This window comes from Salmo salar, chromosome 01 (genome assembly GCF_965601325.2).
Source record: "Salmo salar chromosome 01, fSalSal1, whole genome shotgun sequence".
In the NCBI taxonomy this organism is placed as follows: Eukaryota; Metazoa; Chordata; class Actinopteri; order Salmoniformes; family Salmonidae; genus Salmo; species Salmo salar.
In genome coordinates this window covers 81,811,406-81,823,332 of record NC_138291.1, presented here as the reverse complement: position 1 = coordinate 81,823,332, position 11,927 = coordinate 81,811,406, and the positions used below count along the sequence as shown (strand labels likewise).

At 42.4% G+C, this 11,927-nt stretch overlaps 1 protein-coding gene across 3 annotated transcripts; it reads right to left on the bottom strand.

Annotated features, from left to right (window-relative positions):
- Positions 1–2,836: 2,836 nt before the first annotated feature.
- Positions 2,837–10,973, bottom strand: LOC106613509 (uncharacterized). 3 transcript variants are annotated; one of them, XM_014215828.3, is made up of 8 exons: positions 10,799–10,973; positions 10,154–10,305; positions 9,165–9,290; positions 8,795–8,905; positions 8,540–8,596; positions 3,857–4,033; positions 3,500–3,613; positions 2,837–3,062 (listed from the first exon to the last, which is right to left on the bottom strand). In XM_014215828.3, exons 3-8 carry the CDS (start codon positions 9,288–9,290, stop codon positions 3,024–3,026), a joined length of 624 nt encoding a protein of 207 aa, XP_014071303.1. In that variant the 5' UTR covers positions 10,154–10,305; positions 10,799–10,973; the 3' UTR covers positions 2,837–3,023. The 3 variants fall into 3 exon arrangements, with proteins under 3 accessions (XP_014071303.1, XP_014071314.1, XP_045579189.1); XM_014215839.3 differs by having other exon boundaries at positions 10,154–10,300; positions 10,799–10,944; XM_045723233.2 differs by lacking the exon at positions 10,154–10,305 and having other exon boundaries at positions 10,799–10,946.
- Positions 10,974–11,927: the final 954 nt, after the last annotated feature.

Below are 11,927 nucleotides of genomic sequence, written 5' to 3'. Positions count from 1 at the left end.
GGGACCACAGACCAGTTCTCAGTTCCTATGCTTCCTGGCTGATGTTTTGGTCATTTTTGAATGCTGGCGGTGCTTTCACTCTAGTGGTAGCATGAGACGGAGTCTACAACTAACACAAGTGGCTCAGGTAGTGCAGCTCATCCAGGATGGCACATCAATGCGAGCTGTGGCAAGAAGGTTTGCTGTGTCTGTCAGCGTAGTGTCCAGAGCATGGAGGCGCTACCAGGAGACAGGCCAGTACATCAGGAGACGTGGAGGAGGCCGTAGGAGGGCAACAACCCAGCAGCAGGACCGCTACCTCCTCCTTTGTGCAAGGAGCAGGAGAAGCACTGCCAGAGCCCTGCAAAATGACCTCCAGCAGGCCACAAATGTGCATGTGTCTGCTCAAACGGTCAGAACCAGACTCCATGAGGGTGGTATGAGGGCCCGACGTCCACAGGTGGGGGTTGTGCTTACAGCCCAACACCGTGCAGGATGTTTGGCATTTGCCAGAGAACACCAAGATTGGCAAATTCGCCACTGGCGCCCTGTGCTCTTCACAGATGAAAGCAGGTTCACACTGAGCACGTGACAGACGTGACAGAGTCTGGAGACGCCGTGGAGAATGTTCTGCTGCCTGCAACATCCTCCAGCATGACCGGTTTGGCGGTGGGTCAGTCATGGTGTGGGGTGGCATTTCTTTGGGGGGCCGCACACTCCTCCATGTGCTCGCCAGAGGTAGCCTGACTGCCATTAGGTACCGAGATGAGATCCTCAGACCCCTTGTGAGACCATATGCTGGTGCGGTTGGCCCTGGGTTCCTCCTAATGCAAGACAATGCTAGACCTCGTGGCTGGAGTGATTCAACAGTTCCTGCAAGAGGAAGGCATTGATGCTATGGACTGGCCCGCCCGTTCCCCAGACCTGAATCCAATTGAGCACATCTGGGACATCATGTCTCGCTCCATCCACCAACGCCACGTTGCACCACAGACTGTCCAGGAGTTGGCGGATGCTTTAGTCCAGGTCTGGGAGGAGATCCCTCAGGAGACCATCCGCCACCTCATCAGGAGCATGCCCAGGCGTTGTAGAGAGGTCATACAGGCACGTGGAGGCCACACACACTACTGAGCCTCATTTTGACTTGTTTTAAGGACATTGCATCAAAGTTGGATCAGCCTGGAGTGTGGTTTTCCACTTTAATTTTGAGTGTGACTCCAAATCCAGGTTGATAAATTGGATTGCCATTGATTATTTTTGTGTGATTTTGTTGTCAGCACATTCAACTATGTAAAGAAAGAAGTATTTAATAAGATTATTTATTTCATTCAGATCTAGGATATGTTGTTTAAGTGTTCCCTTTATTTTTTTGAGCAGTATACAATAACAAATAACCCCTCTACTGGTCAGGACGTGACACTAATAGTTTGTGGCCACTCGTTGTCACCTTTATAGTGCAATTAATGTATTGTTTAGTGTTGTGTAGTGGCTTTGCTGGCATGCATCCCAAATTATTTATTTTTTGCCCCACCAATATCTACATGCTACAATCGCCACTGGAGTGAATTAATGCAGATTCTGGTCATTTAGGCTATAATAATAGGTCTACAATCTAGGTATTGACAGGCCTATAAAATGTCACTATTCTGTCTTGTTTCATGTTGGGATGTTAATTGTATTTTATAAATGCAAAACCAAATCGACCTGTTGTGTGCATGAAACTCAAAATCAGTTCTACAGGTTTGAAAAGGTGTTTATTGTTGCACAGAAGCCCTCTAGAGTCATTGAAAAATGTTTTTTATATTGTTGTCATAATATTTGCAATTGTCTAGCTAGCCTACAGATCTCTTCACATTGAACAAAAAGACTCCACGCTCTAAAGAGTTAGATTAAAACAAGTAATTAAAACACTCTGTAACCGAGATGAAAGCTGTGGGGTGCATGCTGTGACCCTGCTGAGGAAACTATTTTTTCAGAGAATAGAGCAAAATCTCTATCTGGCCCACAAAATGTCCTGGCAGTTTATAGTCCCGTCCTGTCTTCTCTTTTCCCTAGTAAAGGTGCACTGTTGGACTTGCAGTTTCCATTCCCTTCCACTGAAATGATGGGGTCTCTGTTGGTATTGATCTACATTGGGGCACTACCCACACCAGATCAGGATGAATCTCTTCTCTCTGCTGCAGCTGCTACTTATTTGCAAATGGAGGAACTACAGCAGACTTTATTAAGGAGCCACCTGGACCCATCATCTAAGTCAGACTGCTCTGTTGCAGGTAAATAATCCATCTGTTCATTATTTCAATCGTATAAGAATAAAACACTTTTGGTAATATAGTCTGTGCTACCAGCCATTTGATGAAAAGGAAATGCTTTCAGATGTTCTCTCTCACTAAACAATTTGGGAAAGCACTTTTTGGCATTAGTCTACTGTGCCATGTCGTTTGATGAAGTGAAGACGACATTAAGATGGATTTCTCTTCAACTCTAATTCAAGTGGTCTTATACTGTACAAGTGACCGTCTTTGTAAATCACATATCTAAAGTAGGCAATGAGGCATTATAAATTGTGTGTAGAGTGACGTGACCTCCTTTTGTAGAAACCTAAAAGCAGTGAAAGAGAGTTCTCTGGCTCTTGTTTCTGGCATAAGAGAAAGGCAATGATATTTTGGACCATCAAGATGATCAAAACAAATGTCTAGTGGACATTTGTATGCACTTAACTGAGTGCTTTACTCATACTTGAGCAAAAAGTGATTTTTTAATAATGAGTAAACAAGCCGACAGTGTTCTATGAAATGATAATGCTGTGAGTGGCATATAATGAATGATCTTGTTAAATACTACTGTATTACATGGATGTGTTATTTTATTTTATTACATTTATTTCAAAGTAGAAATGAAAAGTGTATACAAAGACAATTTCTATATGTGGATTTAATGAAATGTTCTACACATTGAATACATTTATTTTATATCATAAATTCCAAGTTTTCTATCCATCCATCATGGCAGAGACAGTCATAAAAGGCTTGCTTTTTCTTCATTCAGTCTGCTGATGGTAGATTGTTCATTACCACAATTGCCTGTAAAGAAGAAAAAGGACAGAGTTTATCTTAGGCATTCACCTTGCAAGAGAAAGACAAAAAAACATTATGTACACTGTATACAGTACAAACATACCAGAGGAGGTTGGTGGCACCTTAATTGGGAAGGACAGGCTTGGGGTAATGGCTGGAGCGGTTGAGTGGAATGGTATCAAACACATGGTTTCTGTGTTTGATGCCATTCCAATTGCTCTGTTCCAGCCATTATTATGAGTCGTCCTCCCCTCACCAGCCTCCACTGAAACATACACTGTATTAACATAATTTACAGATAAGATTATGTCAGATTCTTTAGGGCACTTAATAAAAATCTAAATGTATTTGATTAATTGCACTGGCATACTTACCACAGTCTACAAGCCCCAGGCTAGGATAAATAAAAGGTTATAAAGTATGTCACTGGCACAGTACTTTACCTGTGTCTTACTGGACCGCAAGGCAGCCCTGGCAAATGCTGTCATCATTATTAGGAGCACCATTCCCACTAAGCTCTGATACATGAATACAGCCTCAAGGCTGAGCAACTGGCCCTGTCAGGAGAGAGAGCAAAATTAAGGGTCTCTTTGTTTAGAAAGAATGAGAAAGTTTACAGTTTAAAGCTGTGTTATAAGATGTTTATCCTTTCTTTATTCCATTTACTGGATGTGATTTTAAAGAGATTGTCACAAACCAAATACCCAAGAGAAGAGTGCCAATAATAATTTTTACAGATAGCAGTGATCCAGTTTCACAACAACAACAGCAAAAACAACAAAAACAACAACAACATTTACCGTATGATGTTTACGCCAGGGGACATCAACGCTGGTAGAGTTTGTGATGTCATCATAGTAGGAATGATAATAGCGGTAATGGTAATACTGCATGTTCAGGATGCCTTTAAGGAATTCAAAGAAAGCCACTGTGGCCCCCAATATAGAGATGATACTAAGGGCCAGGCTTGCTGTCACCTGGAGGGTGAGAACAAAGAAAATTGTGAAAAAACAGCAAGCACGGTGACTAAGCCTCTTTCAAGGCACGCATCGGAGTAGGATTCTATTGCATTGACAAGCCATACTCTACACAGACCTGCGTGGCATAATCGATCAGAGCTGCAGGAGGCCTATATGCAAATAGACCATTGCATGGAGCATGGAGGAGGTGTGATAGTGTGGGGATGCTTTGCTGGTGACACTGTCTGTCACATCCTGACCATAGTAAGAGGTTATTTTCTATGGTAGAGTAGGTCAGGTGGTGTTTTGTGTTTTTCTATGTTTTGTATTTCTATGTTAAAGTTCTAGTTTTTCTATTTCTATGTTGTTGTTTTTTGGGTTGATCTCCAATTGGAGGCAGCTGGTCCTCGTTGTCTCTAATTGGAGATCATATTTAAGTAGGGGTTTTGCTTCCTGGGTTTTTTGGGGTTATTATATTTTGAGTAGTGTTTGTTTCTCTCTGCGTCACGGTTTGTTGTTTTGTCATTTTCAGTTATTTGTGTATTGCAAAGTTTCATGGATTTAATAAACTGGAACTACAACCACGTTGCACTTTGGTCCGCTCCTTTCGACAGCCGTGACACTGTCAGTGATTTATTTAGAAATCAAGGCACACTTAACCAGCATGGCTACCACAGCATTATGCAACGACATGATATCCTATCTGGGACTATCATTTGTTTTTCAGCAGGCCAATGACCCAACACACCTCCAGGCTGTGTAAGGGCTATTTGACCAAGAAGGAGAGTGATGGAGTGCTGCATCAGATGACCTGGCCTCCACAATCAACAGATGGTTTGGGATTAGTTGGACCGCAGAGTGAAGGAAAAGCATTCAACAAGTGGTCAGCATATGTGGGAACTCCTTCAAAAGCTGGTTGAGAGAGTGTGCAAAGCTGTCATCAAGGCAAAGGGTGGCTACTTTGAAGAATCTAAAATATATACTATTCAAAAAATAAAGGGAACACTTAAACAACACAATGTAACTCCAAGTCAATCACACTTCTTTGAAATCAAACTGTCCACTTAGGAAGCAACACTGATTGACAATAAATTTCACATGCTGTTGTGCAAATGGAATAGACAACAGGTGGAAATTATAAGCAATTAGCAAGACACCCCCAATAAAGGAGTGGTTCTGCAGGTGGGGACCACAGACCACTTCTCAGTTCCTATGCTTCCTGGCTGATGTTTTGGTCACTTTTGAATGCTGGCGGTGCTTTCACTCTAGTGGTAGCATGAGACGGAGTCTACAACCGACACAAGTGGCTCAGGTAGTGCAGCTCATCCAGGATGGCACATCAATGCGAGCTGTGGCAAGAAGGTTTGCTGTGTCTGTCAGTGTAGTGTCCAGAGCATGGAGGCGCTACCAGGAGACAGGCCAGTATATCAGGAGACGTGGAGGAGGCCATAGGAGGGCAACAACCCAGCAGCAGGACCGCTACCTCCGCCTTTGTGCAAGTAGGAGCAGGAGAAGCACTGCCAGAGCCCTGCAAAATGACCTCCAGCAGGCCACAAATGTGCATGTGTCTGCTCAAACGGTCAGAAACAGACTCCATGAGGGTGGTATGAGGGCCCGACGTCCACAGGTGGGGGTTGTGCTTACAGCCCAACACCGTGCAGGATGTTTGGCATTTGCCAGAGAACACCAAGATTGGCAAATTCGCCACTGGCGCCCTGTGCTCTTCACAGATGAAAGCAGGTTCACACTGAGCACATGTGACAGACGAGACAAAGTCTGGAGACGCCGTGGAGAACGTTCTGCTGCCTGCAACATCCTCCAGCATGACCGGTGTGGCGGTGGGTCAGTCATGATGTGGGGTGGCATTTCTTTGGGGGGCCGCACAGCCCTCCATGTGTTCGCCAGAGGTAGCCTGACTGCCATTAGGTACCGGGATGAGATCCTCAGACCCCTTGTGAGACCATGTGCTGGTGCGGTTGGCCCTGGGTTCCTCCTAATGCAAGACAATGCTAGACCTCATGTGGCTGGAGTGTGTCAGCAGTTCCTGCAAGAGGAAGGCATTGATGCTATGGACTGGCCCGCCCGTTCCCCAGACCTGAATCCAATTGAGCATATCTGGGACATCATGTCTCGCTCCATCCACCAACGCCACGTTGCACCACAGGCTGTCCAGGAGTTGGTGGATGCTTTAGTCCAGGTCTGGGAGAAGATCCCTCAGGAGACCATCCGCCACCTCATCAGGAGCATGCCCAGGCGTTGTAGGGAGGTCATACAGGCACGTGGAGGCCACACACACTACTGAGCCTCATTTTGACTTGTTTTAAGGACATTACATCAAAGTTGGATCAGCCTGTAGTGTGGTTTTCCACTTTAATTTTGAGTGTGACTTCAAATCTAGACCTCCATGGGTTGATAAATTGGATTTCCATTGATTATGTTTGCGTGATTTTGTTGTCAGCACCTTCAACTATGTAAAGAAAAAAGTATTTAATAAGATTATTTCATTCATTCAGATCTAGGATGTGTTATTTTAGTGTTCCCTTTATTTTTTGAGCAGTGTATTTAGATTTGTTTAACACTTTTTTGATTACTAAACTGAGCAAAAAAAGAAACGTCATCTCACTGTCAGCTGAGTTTATTTTCAGCAAACTTAACATGTGTAAGTATTTGTATGAACATAACAAGACTCAACATCTGAGGCATAAACTGAACAAGTTTCACAGACATGTGACTAACAGAAATTGAATAATGTGTCCCTGAACAAAGGGGGGGGGGTCAAAATTAAAAGCAACAGTCAGTATCTGGTGTGGCCACCAGCTCCATTATGTACTGCAGTGCATCTCCTCCTCATGGACTGCATCAGATTTGCCAGTTCTTGCTGTGAGATGTTACCCCACTCTTCCACCAAGGCACCTGCAAGTTCCCGGACATTTCTGTGAGGAATGGCCCTAGCCCTCACCCTCCGATCCAACAGGTCCCAGACGTGCTCAATGGGATTGAGATCCGGGCTCTTCGCTGGCCATGGCAGCACATTGACATTCCTGTCTTGCAGGAAATCACGCACAGAACGAGCAGTAGGGCTGGTGGCATTGTCATGCTGGATGGTCATGTCAGGATGAGCCTGCAGGAAGGGTACCACATGAGGGAGGAGGATGTCTTCCCTGTAACGCACAGCGGTGAGATTGCCTGCAATGACAACAAGCTCAGTCCGATGATGCTGTGACACACCACCCCAGACCATGACGGACCCTCCACCTCCAAATTGATCCCGCTCAAAAGCACAGGCCTCGGTGTAACGCTCATTCCTTCGATGATAAACGCGAATCCGACCATCATACCTGGTGAGACAAAACCGCGACTCATCAGTGAAGAGCACTTTTTGCCAGTCCTGTCTGGTCCAGCGACGATGGGTTTGTGCCCATAGGCGACGTTGTTGCCGGTGATGGTGAGAACCTGCCTTACAACAGGCCTACAAGTCCTCAGTCCAGCCTCTCTCAGCCTATTGCGGACAGTCTGAGCACTGATGGAGGGATTGTGCGTTCCTGGTGTAACTCGAGCAGTTGTTGTTGCCATCCTGTACCTGTCCCGCAGGTGTAATGTTCGGATGTACCGATCCTGGTGTTGTTACAAGTGGTCTGCCACTGCGAGGACGATCATCTGTCCGTCCTGTCTCCCTGTAGTGCTGTCTTAGGCGTCTCACAGTACGGACATTGCAATTTATTGCCCTGGCCACATCTGCAGTCCTCATGCCTCCTGCAGCATGCCTAAGGCACGTTCACGCAGCTGAGCAGGGACCCTGGGCATCTTTCTTAGTGTTTTTCAGAGTCACTAGAAAGTCCTCTTTAGTGTCCTACATTTTCATAACTGTGACCTTAATTGCCAACCTAAGCTGTTAGTGTCTTAACAACCATTCCACAGGTACATGTTTATTTATTGTTTATGGTTCATTGAACAAGCATGCGAAACAGTGTTTAAACCCTTTACAACGAAGATCTGCGAAGTTATTTGGATTTTTACAAATTATCTTTGAAAGACAGGGTCCTGAAAAAGGGACGTTTCTTTTTTTGCATATGTGTTATTTCATAATTTTGATGTCTTCACTATTATTCTACAATGTATAAAATTGTCAAAATAAAGAAAAACCCTTGAATGAGTGGTGTGTCCAAATTTTTGACTGATATATGTTTTTTCCCCCTGAGCTTTCTATATCTCCTATATATACGAAAGATGCTTCAAAGCCTTATTCCTTATGATTTATTTTTTGACTGTCTTTTTTGCCATTTATGAATGTGTTATTCAATGCGTTTCTTTGGGATTTGGTACTAAAGTACAAATTCAATATTTTATAAAATCATTATTTTATTTTTTATATATATACCTAAAGGGGTCATAAAATTCAAACCAAATGTCTTATACTAAAGAGAATTACATTTCCTGCAGGAAAGTTATCCTGGAACAGGGTGATCAAATTAAGATCTTACATCTGTAATGCCTTTGCACTGAATTCCAATTCATGTTACTCACCAATTGTTTTGAAGTATTCTTCTCTGTGAGCACGTATAACAGCCCACAGATGATGAACTGCAAAACAGCGGAGGGAGCGGGTTTATAAATTCAAAAACACAAAACTGTCATGGGAGAAAGATATCATTGATTGGAAGATTTGAAAATGCGGGCTTAAGACTCCAAGTTATGTCTTACTGTAAGTTAGATGTTATGGTATGACATTTGGATTGTCAATATGATAGATTTATATATACACACGCAAGAAATGCATACCAGGATTCCTAGCCAAAAAGAGGTGAAATTCTCCGCAGAGGACTCCAGTGGATCCATTCTCATGGGAATCGCCAAGATGAAGAGTGATGAGCCCATGAACAGCATTACTATCTAACCAACCAGACAGAGAAATTATATATTTACACATAAATGACGGGGTATCTGGGCATATAATGTTTTCATTATGAGTAACTGCTGCCTGTTACCATGCTATTACCATGTTATTACCACTTTATTTGTACTGTAATGTAAAGTGCTACCACTACATTAACGGTAAATCCTCAAATTCAAAGTTTACATTTTTGTCTGCAATGATATCTTGGAGTATTTGTTAACAATGAATACATCAGTTCTCTGTTTCCAGTCTCACCCCAATACTCTTCGGCTCCCCTCTTATGAAGCGGTGCAGGGGTTTACTCCCTCCCACTGTGGCAGAATGTGGCTCTCTTACTCCCCCTGCTGGACTGATGTCAGACACCATATTCACCGACATCATCTGTTGAAGGATACAGACCTGTTAAGATCTGTAGGCTTAACAACACAACACTAATAACATAGTAACACAATAACAGCACAATAACAACAATAACACCATGACAACACTGATAACACCATGACAGAGAAACAAAAGAGGGACATAAACAAGATCAGCTTTGATTAAAATAATTGAACTCGTGTGGTTTTATTTACACTTTAAACTATGTGGGAACAGTATAAGAAAAGTGGCAAAGCAAACCTCAGAGCAGCCAGCCTTGAAAATACTTCTGTAAAGGGCCAGACCCAATCACAGGGGTCTAGAACTTGGTGAAAGTTCATAAATATGCTATGGTATGCATCACATAAAAACAATCTAGCAACAAATTAAACATTTGAAAAAAACCACTGAGCTCATCTTTTATACATTTGACAATCATCATAGGCCATAAACTGATAAGGCGGTTATAATGTATAGCCGGTTGCTATATGCCTCATCAAACCAAGATAGCCTAACTTTTTAGTGTTTTGAAAACACAATCAGGCTGAGATTAAGTACTAGGTCTGAATCTATAAATCAAAACTAACAAATGTCATAAATAATGTATTATACTGTATTTGTTTGAAGAGAACTGCAATATTCACCAAATAGTTCACCACCAACAAAAACAACACTAGAATTGCACAGAGCACCACAGAACCTATGACATAATATGGTCGTCATGTTCAAATGGACTTTGATTACTTTTGGTGACATATGTAAAGATAAGGATGTCCAATGTGTTGATAAGAGAACCTAACCTGTTCCAAATGCACAAATAATTGAATTGCAGAATATTTAACTGATATATATATAGCATAGAAAGTGGTAAAATAGTTACAGACCTGGCTTGAAACAGAACAGAACCTTGTCGATGAACAAATATTACACAATGGAGGGAGATATTGACACGAGGGAGACGGGTGGATGTGGGGGTGGTTGGGCGGGCGGTGGATGGAGGATAGTGCCACAGAAATGTGTTTACAATGAATCTGTCCTGAAACATTAAAAGGAACTGAACACTTTTGAACAGGTTTATTTAGTTTTTTCATGTTGAATGTCCATCAGTTGAACTTAGAGAAATGACATAGCTAGTTTGTTCTGCAACTGTTTTCCAACATGAGAGATGAAGACAGAGAGACCATAGAGAGGAGCAGTGGGGGAGGGGAGAGGGGAGAGGCGGTAGGGGGTTAACAGAAAGCAAAGGGAGTGGGAGGGAGAGAAAGAAAAAGTTTTACACAATGCATACTTCTATTTGGCAGGGGTTGAGATTAGTACAGTATTCCAGAAGAATGAGGAGAGGGAGGAGAGGGGAGAAGGAGAAGGAGATGGATCATAAAGGGTATAAAGGAATGGCTTGAAGCAATGTCTGTGTGTAACATCCTATACATTCAGGATTCAGAAAATGTTCCATGCAGAGATGCTTTCTGAGCTACCGAACAAGGGAAGAGATCGAGACATATAGGGATCAAGATCAAATTGTAGCTTACCAAACTTTAGAGACTTGATCCGTTGACTAAATCAAGAGGTCATCGATCTGAACTTTTCAACAAACTTAAACTTGGGCATTTCCTCATCACTGAAGCCCTCTTACCTGACGGCTCGTAAATAAGCTTTTCTAGCAATGTACAACTAACCTCGATTTCATGATACCACCTCAGCCCCCCCCCCACTTCCAGACCCAGCTTCAACCCCAACCCCCCTCTTCCCCAAAACAGCTGTGGAGTAAATAATTATCTTTGCCCAAACTAGTGTAACATCTCTCTCTCCACACACACACACACACACACACACACACACACACACACACACACACACACACACACACACACACACACACACACACACACACACACACACACACACACACACACACATACATACACACACATAGAAAGTGGTCAAATAGTAAGAGCTGTCTCAAATGTTTGTTCTCTCGGTGCTTCTGTAGGTTTATTGATTATCATTTGACAACGAATAAACAGAAATATCAGGTAACCATGCAACCAACATATCCAATTAAATGTTATTAACTTGCCAATCTATTGCATTGAAAACAATTGAGTATGAGTTAGGGTTGGGTTTGCTTGCTGGTTATGATAGTCAGTGTAAATGTGTGTCATATCAAAGTTCAAGTTGAATAGATGGCTGTAATTTACTGTAATAGTATCAGCTAGACCTGGCACATCGGCCAAGGGGTCATATTGCCCTCTCAAATTCTTCTGAGTGAACAACAGGGATATTTTTCGTTCTATGCTAATGATCTGTGATACCGTATTAAGTTTATAAAGTGCATCCCTGTATTTGTAATTCAGTTGAAAATCACAAAAACCTTTAAAAAATATATACCTAAAGAGACTAACTTGGATGAATAAATGTGAAATAAATTACATAAAAACTATTTATAAAAAAAAAAAAAAATGACTATAACTACCTATATTAACTATCCCTGAGGTTGAATGCTTAACCTTGGCCAGTCAAGTATAGAAGAAAATCTACTTTGTCATGTCATGTATAATGGATAAGGTCAATTCAGACATATTGATTGCTCTAATAACTTAAATTGTTTTGTTAAATCAAAAGGTCTTCACTTCCTCATGTCCTACATCCTTGGCAGGA